This window comes from Miscanthus floridulus, chromosome 14, assembly GCF_019320115.1.
Source record: "Miscanthus floridulus cultivar M001 chromosome 14, ASM1932011v1, whole genome shotgun sequence".
NCBI lineage: Eukaryota > Viridiplantae > Streptophyta > Magnoliopsida > Poales > Poaceae > Miscanthus > Miscanthus floridulus.
This window is the reverse complement of record NC_089593.1, coordinates 4,657,070-4,672,725: the sequence shown is the minus strand read 5'-3', so window position 1 is coordinate 4,672,725 and position 15,656 is coordinate 4,657,070. Positions and strand designations below refer to the sequence as shown.

The window sequence follows — 15,656 nt, the reverse complement described above, 5'->3', positions numbered from 1 at the left end:
CACACTGCACACCAGTACACCACGACACACAGTTCACAACGACAAGAGAACAAGAGCATAAAGTTCAAGGCGTCAAGCCTGCTGCTGCTGCATGCCAACACATCACAGGAGACACAAAAGATTAAAAGAGAGAGCAGCAGCAGCAGGAAGAGCATTCATGATAACAGAGAGAGCAGTCATGTCTTAAAAATAGCCCTAACTCAACACAAGTACAAATGTCTTAAGTTCACAACATCACACAGCTAAACAGGCTTGTCACCCAGTACAAATGTCTTAAGTTCACAACATCACACAGCTAAACAGGCTTGTCACCCAGGAAATGCAACATATACCCTGTTGCCTCACAATCTTCCAAATTGATGAATATCTCACGCAATTCTAAATCAACCTTCAATTTGTCGAGAGCATTCCAAAGTAGCTGGCCTTTAAAACCACATCTCTCAAGTTTACGAGTACATTCTTTCATACTTGTAGGACCCTTAAAAATTTCTCGAGCAGCTTCATTTTGGTCCAAAAACCTAGTCATATCAACACTCTCGGAACGGTAAGAACTTTTAGAGCAACGTTTCATGGCACTGCCATCCTGTTCATCACTGCCATCCTGTTCATCCACAGAAGTGGAATTTCTTTTCTGACCTCTAGGGATGACAGTTGGGGCCATGCCACTGGAGAACACAGTAAGCATAAGCTCCTTATGTTCCACAATTTCTTCAGTACCTTCCTGCATAAACAAAAAACATGGTCAGTTGGGAAGGGCCCTAGGATTAAAATAAGTTTCGGACTATGATATGGATTACACTGCTTACCACATATCTTTTGACTATCAACTCAAATCTCTCAATCTGTTGTTTTAGTTTTGTGGCATCAATGTCTTTTACACTCGTTTGCACCAAAGGCAGAACATCACGCTGCACCTCGTCATCAGGATACCATGAAGACCATTCTGTTGCCGACATCCTATTGTTTGCAAGGATCCTAAGGATTTCGAAATCCTCGGATCCAGCCATCAATCTATTCTAAGCATGAAAAGCAACTCAAATTCTTCAGAAGTTTTTGAAAATGTGCATATAATTTCTTATATAAATTAAAGCATAACTAAACCTTGCAGGAATGACTGCGCTTGCACGCGGCTCCGAGTTGGTCCGTCGACTGGGTTTTGAAACTGAGAATGATGCCAAACCCTTTTTTAGAAACCCCGTGTGTTATTTAAGGAAGACTATTCACCCTGATTCAGAAAGAACCAAGAACTCCATGCCGGCAGTAGGTGGGGCAGCTGCCCCTCCCTGCCATATGGGGAGCTCCGCCTCTGTCAGCAGATGCGAAGGAAGACGAGGAGGACGTGATATGCTAAGTACCTGGCAATCGACCGGGTAAAGACCGACTCCGGCGAGATAGCCTCACCGAAGAGGCACAGCGCCGGCTGGATCTCCGCGGATCGCCAGGGTCATCCAGGGACGAACCAGAGGATTCGTCCTTCATTCGTCCTTCATTTTATTGCTGGACTCACTATCAAGTAGCTGAACCAAATCAGATCTGGTCCACAAAAGTCATGTGTTGCAGGCAGCAAATAATTTTAACAGGCTATAGATTCACAATAAATTAACCATCTCAGTAAAATATCATGACATAGCTGTTCAATAATGATTAAAGGACTGGTAAACTAAATTCAAAATGGAAAGAGCTGTTCAATCTGTTTGTTGGAGAGTTTTGAATAAAAATGAAAACATGGCAGTTCAGTTCAGCTCATTTGTTCCTGAAAAATTCTTCACCTCTTCCCAGATTTAGAATTTCAGTAGACAAAACAGCTCTGGGCTTGGCTTAAAATTCTTCATATGCCAGGCGAAAACAATGAAGGATGCGTCTAATCTTTATCCTTGAGGTGAGAGAGCAACATCAATGTCAAGTATTATCCAAGAAAACTATTGAACACAATATCCAAACAAGCCGTTCCAAACTTGGTTTAAGACAGTATCCTCGTGAGAGAGCGCAGGGGCATTGCGGCAGGGAACTGACCAAGTCGCTGGAGGGGATGCCGCCGCGAGGTGCTCTAGTTCGCCAGGAGGCACGGGAGCCCAGGCATTCGCCGCCTCCGCCTCCGCCTCCAACGCCGAGCCGACGAAACCCTAAGGAACAGTGGGGGGCGGCAGGGTGCTCCGGCTGCGGCGGCGGGGGTGGGGGCACGGTGCTCCGGCGCCGGGGGGGGGGGGGGGGAGGCGGCGCAGCTCCTTCTCTCACGGGCCCCGCGACAGAGGACGAAAAGGGCGGGCTCACAGGCACGAACTTCGGTCGAGACCATAACCACAGGCACAGGCAGGGGCAGGTCATTTCGCGTCCCGAGTCCACGTATTTCGAGGTCTGCCCGACGGGTCACGTTGGGCTGCTGCAGCTCAGCGGCCTGCTCCCCGAGGCCTGGCCGACGGGCTCTGTCAACCTACAGGGGAGGGAGGCTCTTCCTGTTTCCTCCGTGAAGCTCGTGTTTAGCGCGCATTTAGTTCCCACCCCAAGTTCCCAAAAAATGCTACAATAGCCATCACATCGAATCTTACGATACGTGCATGGAGCATTAAATGTAGATGAAAAAAAACTAATTGCACAGTTTGGTTGGAAATCGCGAGACGAACGTTTTAAGCCTAATTAGTCCATGATTGAACACTAATTGCCAAATAAAAACGAAAGTGCTACAGTAGCCTAATTCTAACTTTCCCCCAAACAAAACACGCGCTTAGAGGGGAAAGTTAGAATTTGGCTACTGTAGCACTTTCGTTTTTATTTGACAATTAGTGTTCAATCATGGACTAATTAGGCTCAAAACGTTCGTCTCGCGATTTCCAACCAAACTGTGCAATTAGTTTTTTGTTTCGTCTACATTTAATGCTCCATGCACGATCACGGGGCATCTGTATCATGTATCCAATGCAAATGAACGTAAGCAGATGGTGTAACAGCTACCAACCGGTACGAGAAAAATGGATTTGTGTAAGGAAATGGGAACCTGCCTTTGCAGAACGCCGCCGGCGTTTTGAAACTGGGTTGGAGTGCCTGGCTTGAGGTGGAGAGCACGAAGATGTTGACGACGCTGCCAGCGTGGGCACCGTTGGATAATACTCCTCCAATTCACCACAGAAACCAATGTATCCCAACGCAACCTACAGCTTTATCGAAAGAAGCAACATTACATGCTGAAATGCATAAGAGGCATATACGATCGGAAGAACAGAGATAATTTACCAATGCAGCCCATTCTGTCTTTCTTAAACGATTATATTTAACTGTGTGTATTGTCTTTCTTAAACAGAGATAATTTACTTCAAATATTGTTTCTGAGTTTTAAAAATGGGTAATAGGAAAGCAGTTTTTTGAAGCCATTGGATGTGTCCAACTTCTTCAGAACTGGGTGTGCTGGGTTTCGACAAAGCTATTATAACGCTCAGGCAAAAGAGGGAATTTGGAAAAGTTGTTCAAGGATCTAACAGCTAAATGAAGATCACTGGACCTTGGATTCCAATACTGTTAGGAAAAAGAGCGCACAACTCATGAAAGTTCAAAGAAAAATAAGCAGCTATCTATTTTGCTCCACAGGCTCACCAGCAAGTGGCACAATTTGGTGGCATTTGTCAGGCTTATGATGTAAGTGATAAAAGTTCTGCTTGGACTACCAATTGACCATTGGCAGTCCAAGTTTTCTATTGACTCTAAGAAAGTAGCATCAATAGACTAGCTAAATTCGTTTTTTAAAAAAACAATAGAGTAGCTAACGAGCAACCTGTGGTTAGCTGATACTACACTTATACACTACAACCTCAAACACTGAATTGTAAGTTCAGTAAAACCATATCATCTTTAGCTAGAGAGGACTATCATGCATGAGATCATGTACAGCTGCATGCCTGACCTGTGCCTTCCACCATATAGGATATTGTGATCCGATCAAAGCACTAACTGCTCATGGAGGAACGATTCAACAACGTGGGAGGGCAGGAGATGAATTCAAAGCGCGCTCGGACCTGACCACGGGAAGGGACCGAATCGAAGTGGAGATATTCTGCTCTCACACCTGCGGCACCTCGGGGCTAGGTGAAACGGGCGAGATCTAAACCTGAGCGCGGCGCGAAGGAGCGAGGGAGGGAGGCGGTGACCGGAGGGGATGGGACGGAACCTGGATGTCACCTGCTGGACGCCACGCTTCGGACGGAGGGAGGAGCGGCGACTCGGTCAGGCGGTAGCTCGGGGCCGGCGACGGGTGTGCGCCGGTGGCTCGGCCCGTCGACGAACTGGCTCGGCGGCTAGTTGCCGCGAGGGAGGGGCGGTGGCTCGGGCCGGCGACGCGTGCGGTGGCCGGAGGGGCCGCCGAGGGGAGGGGCGGGACCTGGTGGCGGACCGGATGGCGGCGATGCAGTCGCCCGAACCCTAACGAGCGGAGTGGGGGAGGGAGGCGAGAGGCGGCCTGGGCGACTGGCATCCGGCGGGCGGGAGGGAGGGAGAGCGGCCGCGGCCTTTCTGCCGTGGCTGGCTTCAGCCGTTCGGCTGGGCTGGGCTGGGCTGCCGAACGGCTGGGCTTATCACCCAAGCCAGCCCCAGCCGCTCCAGCCCAGCGAACCGAACGGCCCGTGATCTTTGTTGCTTGACCTAGTGGCCAAACAGAAAGAACTTTGTCACTGGGCGGACAGATGTCCGACCCCTATCGGCATCCATCATCCCTTCAACGAGTGCACTAATTTGGGCTACCACAAGAAGCAGCTCCAGAACAAGTTCAATGACCTGAAAAGGGCGTTCTTCAATTGGCGCGACGGTTGCAAGCACACTGGCCTAGGCCGTGACCCGCAGTGCCGGCCCTAAGGGTAGGCCACGAGGTGCGACGACCGAGAGCTCAAGCGAAGGAGGGGCCCAAGCCCAGGTATACAAACCCTCAGGTCCTATAGTACATTAGGCATTAGCAAACTAATAAGAAGAGAGACATAGAACTGGCTAGGCGGTCTAAAAAGACAACATTGACATTTCTTTCATAGATTTCTTTCCCCACGGCCCTCGGGTAGAGAGGAAGCGAGGAGTCACGCTGCACACAACACACTCTGATCGTGAGTTCGGGACGTGCGCTTTACACGCGCAGAGCTGGCGAGCCGCGCCGTCGCGAAGAGCTAGATTACCGGAGACACGGACACGGCGCACGAGGACGGCAACCAGGCAGGGCTCCACGACGACGACATCTTGATTCTTTGCTTCTTATGAATTGCGATCACTGATTAGTTATTTAGGCCCAAGGTATTTTTTTCCTTTTTATTTTTAATCCAAATTAATTATTTGTATAGTATTTCAGACTTCTAGTACTATAGTCATATTTTTCTTCTAATTTACATGTTAGCATTTTATAATGTTACCTAAGAAACATTTGTCATGGGTAAGAAAAGAAAACGAATATATTACTTTTTTTAATCTACATTATTCCTCGATAATTATCATACATCTACAAATATATTCATTAATCTATATTGTTCCTCGATAATTATCAGACATGTTAAATTAAAAATATGTTATTGAATTTGCTTTCGTTTTGTAAGTAAAATTAGCGCATATATATTATAATATTTTATATATGATCGGGAGAAACCGTTAGGACGAAATCGTCCGAGGACCCTTAAAATCATAGGACCGGCGCTGGTGACCTAGATACCGATGAGGTGGCTGCTGACCCCGATTGGCTTGCCTCTGTCCATGGGGTACTAACTTCGATGTTCTACTTCATTCCTATAGACATGGTAGGTTCCCACTAACTGAGTACTAACATGTCCAACCATGCCACACGTGCAGGAAAGTACCCAACCTACTGGTGACAAGTACAAACGTCCACCATGTTCTGAACAGCTGTTCGCGATTTTTGGACACACCCCCCGTGATAGGGGCCAGCTGGTCTCTGCCGGTGGACATGGCACTCAACAAACCTGCAGTGGTGGTAGCCCTCAGACTCCTCATGAAATGTCAGACGAGCCCGTACAACCCCGTACTTGTGGTCAGCCCTCCAAAAGAACCAGCAGGGAATATTCCGTTTCTAGCCCAATGAAAAAGAAGAGTACCCAGACTCCCTTCCCTTGATGACTGCCTTGACGGCCTCAGCCAAATCATTAAGGAATTGAGGGAGATGAAGTCCCGTCAAACCACTGAAGCCGAGGAGATGGCAAAAGTCAATCAGATTTTGAAAGAGGATGGGTACAGCGAGAGTGACATCCTGGATTTGGAAACCAAACAACAAGGGCGGATGAACTACGTGAACGTCTCCTGGGACATTATGACTTCAAAGTCCAAGTGATCGAAACGAAAAGGAACTCCTGCGGGTCTTTAGTTCCTTTAGTTTTTCCTAAATTCGCGTGTTGAGTACTTTGTTTTGTAATAAAGACCGTTTGAGAACATTGTTTGCAGTTCAATTTGTGTGTATCAAATATGGACAAATTGCATCCTGTTATTGCATCCTGTAATTGCCAGCTGAACATTTGCTAATTCCTGTCACCAATTATTATTTGACATGGTACCACCATTATTTGAGGATGTTTAAACTCTTCATACTTTTTCACAACATTTAATTTTTTACATTTGCAGACTGGTGGAGACCTTGCCATTCTTGCTGATCAAGGACAACTGGTGCAGACCTTGCCATTCTTGCTGATCAAAGAGATCTTGCGCTTGAGGAGGTCAAGGTCAATTTTCCAGCAAGTTTTTAGTGCTGTTATGATAATCTGATATAATTTTGTGTTAGTGAAATGCATAGTACTTGTTCTCTTACTTGTATCCACATTCATTCTGTTGGCAGTAACCAACCCTAAAAGGAGCGCGCCTACATTGAATGAGACATTTTTTGGTCTTGTGTACCCAACTGAGAACTACAAAGTGTGAGTATTTCAGGCTTTGCAACTTAACTGAAGAAAGTGGGTTGTGAAGAATGGTGCATTACTACTGATATAGTGGACTAGCTATGACACAAATCAGAAGTTAAAGATAACTGTAACCTACATTAAGATGATCAATCATCCTAAAAGTTCATTTTTTATTGTGAGTTGGCCATTCAATTATACTGATAAGGTGGGGCCACTTGAAGTTTGCTATTCAATCTCAAGAGTTCTTTAGGACACTGCAGCGGTACTATAGCAATGCCTATATGGATGCTTACAAACAGGCAGCGATAAACTTGTATGTTTGATTAAGATCATTGTTCAGCAGTGATATCTTGTATCTTTTGAATTTTCAGTACGGAAATACTTTGAACATGAACTACATATTGCTGCTGACAGGACAGCCTTTCCTCATGTTGTGCTGCCAGTTGCTAACAAGTTGAATAATTGTTACTGCTTGTAAGTAGAGCTGGAGCAGCTCGGCAGATTTTCCCCGCATTTGCTCTTCTTGTGAACTCGTCTCACCTGATGATGTTTTGTGAACTTCTCCAGGTCTTGAAGAATGGCGTAAACGGAAGCGTGCAAGAGAACATGCGATAGAAAAGAATGGGACATCTAGTGCGAAACCACTATGAAGTGAGAGAATTATCATGCAGCACAAGGGATTTGTTTCTTTGGAGCGGAATACGATCTTTGCCACTAGTTGATCCTTGAACTGTTTCCCACTGGATTGGTGTGGTTGGTCTTGCTTAGGTAATGTTTGGCCTGATGTGATGTTTTCCAATCCAGATACATGGTCTGATATTGAGTCACCATCAAGTTATTTGGTCTGTGATATCAAACTTAGATATGCCGATTTTGTTTATGTGGCATATCCACATAACTGGTTAGGCCCAGTATATACAGTTTAACGAATCTCATTAAATGTTTTAAGCTGGTTCTGTCGGATAGCTGATATAAATGTATCTTCTCTGTGGTGTCGATGTTACAAGTTAAAGATACATACCTCATGTCCACCATTTACTATATGTCACAGATGGGTTTATTTCTTTTGTTCTGTATTCCCGATGTTGGCAATTTGAATTGTACTGCATTGATCTGTAGTGTAGTCCTTTTCTATAGGACCGTCTGCACGTTTTTATTCATTCCTCGTGCCTTGCTTAATCATGCAAATACTAGACAACAATGCCACATAAGTCCATTGAGTTAATTTGACATTGTTGCCAATTCGTCTTTGCATATGTCAGTTGAATATGGACAGCAACGAGGACTCGTCGACAAGTGATAGTTGCAGCGACGGTCTGGACTTGACGAACTTGGCCGAGGCGGCTATCGTGCTTCGAAGGATTAAAGCAGTAATGGCGCCGGAGCCACCTATGGTAAATCCCATACCCAAGCTGACAGGGGCTCAATGGATGCAAAGGAATCTTCAAAACCCTAAAAAGTGCAAGGATAATTTACGTATATCACCTGATGCTTTCTTGAACTTGCATGCCTGCTTAGTTCCGTATGGGTTGAAAACTACAAAAGAGTGCGGTTCCATTGAAGCTTTAGGGTTATTTGTATGGATATGTGCGCACGGAGCTTGTGTTAGAGAAGGCAGCGATAGATTCGAACGGTCTTTGGATACAATAAGTAGCAAGACAACTATGGTGGCAGATATTATGTTTAGGTGGGCACAGACTGTACTAGTTGCATCCAGTAGTCACTATACACAAGTGAGCTCAGAACTTGCAGAATATGCGCCATGGTTTGATGGATGCATAGGTGCTATAGATGGCACTCACATACCAGTTGAGGTGAACCGAGAAGCCAAAGTTGACTTCATTAATAGGAAAGGAGATGTTTCGATTAATGTTTGCGCCATAGTAGACATGCATGGCCGCTTCACGTACGTGGGAGCCGGGAAGGCGGGTGCATGTCATGACATGGCGGTTCTACAAGATTGTCAGGCGGATCCAAGGTTCCCGCATCCACCCCTAGGTTTGTGAATTTTTTGAAGCCTATGACGTTGCAGTTTTGTACCTAGTTTATTGCAACATTTGTTTTGGTAGTAACACTTGAAATGGTTCAATTGATGTAGGTCGGTATTACCTTGCGGATTCGGGATACATGGATCAGCCAGGATACATGACTCCTTTCCGGTCGACAAGGTATCATCAGTCACAATTTGACGGCGTAGATGTTCGCACATTAGATCGTCAGGAGAAATTTAACTACATTCACTCCAAGCTGTGCAATATCATTGAAAGGAGGTTTGGGGTCCTCAAAGAGCGGTGGCATGTATTGGAAGGGGTTCCATTCTTCAAGAGGGAAAAGCAAGCGTGGATTATCATATCATGCTTTGCAATGGATAATTATTTGTGGCTGCGTAGGTATGGAGAGGGTGCGACGTACGATCCATCGGAGTGGGTGTTGATCAATAGTACTACGCCCGTCTCAGCACTGAGGGAGTTGGTATCTGCTGCTGTTTGGCCTGGACGTTGATGGAGGTTACGTCATGTCATGAAAAATTTGTATTGTATCGGTATGTTGAATTGTAATTTCTGTAATTGGTTCTTGTTAGGAATAGGACAATATGTATTGTATCGGAATGTTGAACGTACTGTTGCAGAGACTGTATTTCTTATTATGGTATTGTGATATGAAGAACAAAAATTAGCTTGTGGTATGACGCTAAGTATGAAATTGATGTTGTTAGGGCAATTGTTTTGTTGCTGATTCATCCAGCATCTGGTGCTGTGCTAGAAGAATGCTTGCGAGCGGCAGAGGATATATCTCCTTCGGGAGCCGGCTGTGGTCCGGGTCCCTTCCACGCCCGGTCACTTGGGAAACTCGCACAGGTGACCGAGGGGAGAGGGTGCCCGAACGCCGGCCTGCCTCCTCCTGGCGTGCTTGCTCTTGTGCCCCTCTTGACAGTGCATTTCCGCTGTTTGTATTCAGGGTTTCTCTCGATCGGCTGCGTCTCTCTTGTGTGCGTACTGTTTGTTTCTGTGGCAGCCGACTGACACGTCGATTGATCGATCCGATACGTGCAGAAATAGCTAACTTGTTCAGGGACACAATCATGTGTACTAGCAGCAAGAAATGGTGCGTCTCTGGTTCAAACTGGTAGTTAATTGTATCCGGAAATGAACACGTCTCATTGATTATTTGTCCAAACGAGATTTCACGTGGCTAGATAAATTACAAGCGGCAAGAGATTTGCAGGCTAGATTACACATGCCATTTTTACGGCAAATTAAACATGATCGTCTATGTATTTATCAGGGGAGTAGGGTCAACTTGAATTCAGGTATTAAGTTGAATACCTATTCTTTTTTAAAAAAAATAAATTTATATATAGTATATGGCATGTACATAAATTTAAAAAAAATAAAAAAAAATGACACAAGTAACACCATACCTATCCCTCTTGCAGCCCAAAAACCATTCTATTGCGCACCTACAAACTTCAGTGGACTATATAGAAAAACAAGCAAAGAAGCAAGATACAGAAAAAGAAATACTTGAAAAGATTGCTTGCTTACAATTGTTGTAAGGCAATTCTTTTTTGCAACAGGTTAATGACTAAGACATCATTACTCATTTCCGAAACACGAAGGATCAGAAAGTTGTCCTATAGTTTGTAAGCTTTCTTATCATTTTGCTGTTTTACATCCTCTGCGTTTCAGGCATTGCCACTTTAATATGTTGAACAATTAGTACCTCTATATGTTGAACATTTGGGATCACTTTTGTGTTTTATCTTTTTGCATATTATACAATTTGTCTTACGACTAGGTGATGCTCTATATCAAGTACACATGATAAAGGCTATGATTTAGGCTATAAAAACTTTAACACTTCAAAAATTTGTATACTCAGACTCAAAATCCAAGGTGCGGCTCTGGTATTGATGTGTCAGATATTAATCATGGTGTGTGGCACCAAGGCCCTACAGCTGATTTCTGGTGTTTTGCTTCTATCGATCCTTCAGGAGTCGGTAAATTAATACGCCTACCGTATTGCCAGGCTGCTAGGCACCAGGAGTGCTGAGTATGGAAAAGCTATAAACAGGACTTGCTGAGCATTTACAGGCTGTTTAAATGGTAGACTTGATACAGAGTTCATCCTGAATCACAATCTAGGATTCTTTTATCATCGTCTATAACAAACAAAAAGCTCAAAATTGGGCACATGTAGCCGTCTATATTTCAGGTCATGTGGGTTTACCGATTATTGGTTCTTGTTTGGTATATTTATACATCGTATTATATGCTCCCAATGTCATATTTCTCATGCCAACAAATATTGACTAACATATGATATGCTACTAATTCATGTATAATATCTTATATGAATTTTCAGTATAAAAGTTTATTAAACAACCACTAAATCTTAATAGTTAGACCCTGCAAAGCCAATATTCGAGTGGAAAAACTACAACCACAATGTCCTCAACACCAGTGGCCCTGTTGTGTAAATCAACACACATCTACCCGCCACAGAGCTCTCAAACCAGATCTTAGAAAAAAATGACAAATCTAGCAAGGGAGGATCCTTGTGTGGTTCCAAGAGCGATTGACAGGCGACACGTATATATATCATATGTGGGAGGGTCACGGCCCCTGCTAGCCTGTTTTGAAGTGGTGTTCAAGTGAGGGCTAGTGAGTTGGCTCCCTCCATCTAGCACAAGACATAACAGATAGCTGGGTGCAATCACTTGGGGGTATATGAAGTTTTAAATCATGTCATCGTAATCTTTAGGTGGCATGGTAAAAAGCAAACAATACCAAGGAGAATTGGGATCTAGCAAATAATAAATCTGCTGTACTGTTGCAGTGTTCTTGCTTTAAGAGATAATATTTTGAGGAGTTTTATGATGACACTCTGGATATTAAGAGGATTAAGTATAGCATAATTATTTTGCTTCCTAAGATTAAAAAAGCAAATAAAATTCAACAGTATAGCTAGGCCAATTTGTCTTCAAAATGTGTTATATAAAATATTCACTATGGCTTTAATCCTTAGAGTTTAGGCTGTAATGAGGAAAATCATAAACAGATGCCACAATGCCTTTAGAAAAGGAAGATTTGTAGTTGATGGCATTATATGTCTGCATGAGATTGTACATGATACTAAAATTGGGAAGGCTGAAGGTATCATCCTGAAATTGGATTTTGAGAAGGCATATGATAAAATAAGTTGGGATTTTCTCTTTAACTGCCTTGAGGGTAGGGGATTTTATCCTAAGTGGTGTAACTGGATTAAAATGATTGTGAAACATGTCACCCTTAGTGTGGTTGGACCTTATTTCTAGAGTGGAAAAGGAGTCAGACAAGGTTACCCTTTATCCCCACTCTGTTCATTCTAGCAGCAGAGACACCCTAGCTAAATCTGGCCCAAATGGTTGGTACCTAATTACTTTGATAAGGGTATTGTGTGCCTACAGTATGCTGATGACACTGTATTGTGCCTTCAGGATGAATGTTGAATTAGCAAAAAATTTGAAGATCCTGTTGTACTTGTATATATGAAGTGATGTCTGGCCTTAAAATCAGTTTCACAAAAAGTAATCTGGTAACTATAAAACATGATGCTTTGAAATCTGTTTTTTTACTCTGATCTGTGGTGTAAACTAATTACGTGAGTGTGTGGTGTAAATCTGATTCTCAGAGAGTATCACTTATAGGGAATCTCTATCGAACAGACCACCGTTTCTGCAATTTCCCTATGTTGAAATTTTAAGGAGTATCAAAACATGTGGCATTGCATAACCACAATTTTGTGTACATTTCTTGTTGATTTCGAGAGGGGTATACTAATGGTTGATCGCATATATAGTTGGCCTAACAACAGTACTTGATGTTTTCTATTGCTGTAACCTCAGAAATAAAGGTTTGAATCGTTTTCTATTGCATATATTGCAAAATTGGGAACATACGAAACACAGCTGCTGCGGAACACTCTCCGAGCGTACTGAGCTAGCAAACATATGATGATATGAGCACATAGCTGTGTGTTGAATCTGCAAGATAAGGCAAGAGATTGACATGATCGTCACTGTACTCATGGAGCCGTTAAATTAAGCTGCAGCAGACAGGCTTCTACCAGTAACGATATCAAAAATCACAGGGGAATATCCAAAAAATGTGCCCAGCAAGCAGGATACATGCAGACGAATGAATAGAAGCATGAATCGCAGTACTGATTAAGCTTGCGATGGATAAAGCTACCGGCTGGTTCAGAGTTTCTTCGAGCACAAGAGATTGAAAATATCTGCTGGGTTCATTATATTACAGCATCACACATCAGACCATGCATATATAGTTGTGTTTACTGTTCTCCTACGAGCATTACATCACAGATCACGGCACAAATGGCAGCGTCGGGAGCCTCGATTGCTTCTAGCTGCCCTCGGTGGCGGCGGCGACGGACGACGGTGGCTCAAGCAGTTCAATCAAATCTAAGGTATCTTGGTCGTCCTTGCCTCCACCATGTTCCTCTAGCTCTCCTGGGGCAACACTCTTAATCTTTTCTTTGATCTTTTGCATCTCTTGCCTTATCTCGCAGGCATCCGCCAATATATCGTCACGAGCCGGTCATGTCGAGGCGACCCACGATGATCCACTACCACTTGGGCCAGCTTCACCATCACTACTACCGACAGCATTTTTGGCAACGGGGGGCAAATAGATCAAAGGCGGCTGGGTTTACGAGTCGCCTCTGTAGTGCCCCCCGTCGCGAGCCGCCTCTGGTAAACAATTTTCAGAGGCGGCTGAAGAGAGAGCTGCCTCTACAAAACAATTTTCAGAGGCGGTGTAAATGTGTTTTCTAGAGGCGGTTGGAGAGCTAGCCACCTCTGTAAATAGCCGCGGACCCGAAAATTTTCGCCAAATCACCTCATTCGATCTCGGCATCCGTGAGGTCCATCTTCAAATGGCTAAGTCCTGAGACGCCGCCGCCCGTCTTTCCCTCTCCTCTCGCCTCTCCCTCTCCCTGTCCCCCGCCCTCCCTCTCCCTCTCCGGCGGCCAGATCTGGCGGCGCGATCCGGCGGCTATGGCGGCGCTGCCCCTTCCCTCCCCGCCCGAGGGCGCGGCCCGAGCGGCGGCCTAAGCGGCGGCGGCGGGCGCTCCTGGTGAGGCAGCGCGGCGCGGCCCGAGCGGCGGCGGCGGGCGCTCCTGGTGAGGCAGCGCGGCGCGGCCCGAGCGGCGGCCCCGAGCGACGGCAGCGGCGCTCCCTCTGTCTCGGGTACATCTCCCCCTCTCCCTCTGTGTCGGTGCAGCGGCGGCTAGATCCGACGGCCCCCTCCCTCCCTCCCTCCCTCTCCTCTCCCCCTCCCTGTCCCTCCATCTCTCTCTCACTTAGAGAGGGTTAAACTATGAATAAAACTGACTTCCGAGGGTTAAACTACGAAGAAACTAGTGATCTAAACGTGATTATCTGAACTAAACTCGATCGCGGGTTGATTTCTAGCTAACTCAGGGGCTCTTCTGCTATGCGACCACGGCTGACCGGTACTGACCAAAACCGATCTAAACTGGAGCGTTGGATCTAAACCTACCGGCTCAGGTTGGGCATCAATTAGATCTAATCGTGGTCGTGGAAAGAAGATCGAACGGCGAAAACTTGCGGGAGCGACGGCCGGCGGAGCAGCTGGCGACGGCGAGCAGAGCGCGACGGCAGAATGGCATCTAGAGAGTAGGCAACGAAGACAGTGGCAAAAAGTTAAAATCCCAATAATCATCCAAAGATTTGATGTGACGGGGCTAATTATTAGCCCGCGTGATTCAAACAGGCCCCTGATAAATTAATTATTTGATTGACATCAGCAACAACTGATCTGATCTCATGACGAATTGAAAGAATAAAAGGCAAACAGGTTCGCGTTATCAATTCATTTAACGATCGCCATGCAAATATTTTTAGAGTTCAAGGGTATAAACCCCAATCCATAAAATAGGACCAAACCAAGTTCAAATACAGGTTCAAGGCTGCATACAACTGCAGTTACCGCATACACTTCCGCACCTAGAACTTAGCTAACCCAAACAAACCACCCATCAGTATCCCAGCCAGATGACCATCAGACGCACGGCAACAGCTTCCATCCGCCCTTCTCGTCAGTCACCCGAGGCATAACCTTTGAGCTCTTGAGGAGAGCAGCTCCATCCTGTTGATGAAGATTGACCACTTGTCCAAGTCCCTCACCGGGCATAGAATCTCCCAATGTTTCAGCATAAGCGTCACACGCCTCCAAAAGTTTGAGGTGTTTCTCCAACTCTCGTTCTGAAAATACAAGGAATTTCTTAGCTTCCACAATCCCCACGGGATAGCAGAGGAGGCCATATCTAGACAACCGAATTTCTTATTACACAACCAAAAGTTAGCAACCGACACAAAATCCTTGCCTATGTCCAACTCACAGATCGCCATGCAAATCTCGCGTATAAATCAACTTGCACGGCACACGCGGTCTATCTATCTACCAGCAAGACTCATACAGAAACAGAAGAAAATGGCCTTCTCCTGCTCCTACCATAGCAGTGCCGGCCTGCTCTTTGCGCTCCTATTCTCTGCAACTCACAGTAGCAGCCAGCAGGTCGAAGCCGCTGTCGATCCTCTGCTTCCGATGTGCAAGACCGTCGGCGGCGGCAGCAAGTACGTCGGAATCGACTTCTGCCTGTCAGCCCTCCGCTCCGACAATCGGAGCCGCAGCGCCAAAGGCTACAGAGACTTCTCCAGCATCGCAGTCGACCTGCTGACGGACAACGTCACTAGCACGGCGGTACAGA

The 15,656-nt window shown here is 45.4% G+C and overlaps 1 protein-coding gene across 7 annotated transcripts; it reads right to left on the bottom strand.

Moving 5' to 3' along the window:
• Window positions 1-60: 60 nt before the first annotated feature.
• On the bottom strand, window positions 61-4,463 carry LOC136505298 (uncharacterized). 7 transcript variants are annotated; one of them, XR_010771165.1, is made up of 6 exons: window positions 4,168-4,463; window positions 2,993-3,152; window positions 1,356-1,502; window positions 1,102-1,283; window positions 807-1,011; window positions 61-721 (listed from the first exon to the last, which is right to left on the bottom strand). XR_010771165.1 is itself a non-coding variant. In XM_066500454.1 (6 exons), the coding sequence occupies exons 3-6, from the start codon at window positions 1,477-1,479 to the stop codon at window positions 296-298; spliced, it is 816 nt and encodes a 271-aa protein (XP_066356551.1). In that variant the 5' UTR covers window positions 1,480-1,502; window positions 2,993-3,152; window positions 4,157-4,463; the 3' UTR covers window positions 61-295. The 7 variants fall into 7 exon arrangements, 6 of the variants coding, with proteins under 6 accessions (XP_066356551.1, XP_066356550.1, XP_066356553.1 ...); XM_066500454.1 differs by having other exon boundaries at window positions 1,102-1,162; window positions 4,157-4,463; XM_066500453.1 differs by having other exon boundaries at window positions 1,102-1,162; window positions 2,993-3,146; window positions 4,157-4,463.
• Between the last annotated feature and the right edge of the window lie 11,193 nt (window positions 4,464-15,656).

Excerpts from the sequence above, each read along its gene's own strand:
- LOC136505298 (XM_066500454.1), bottom strand. The coding sequence starts at position 1,479 with ATGAAGGACGAATCCTCTGGTTCGTCCCTGGATGACCCTGGCGATCCG. Across the intron at positions 1,163-1,355 it reads TTTACCCGGTCGATTGCCAG|TTTCAAAACCCAGTCGACGG; the intron begins GTACTTAGCATA and ends CATCATTCTCAG. Across the intron at positions 722-806 it reads TGATAGTCAAAAGATATGTG|GAAGGTACTGAAGAAATTGT; the intron begins GTAAGCAGTGTA and ends TTGTTTATGCAG.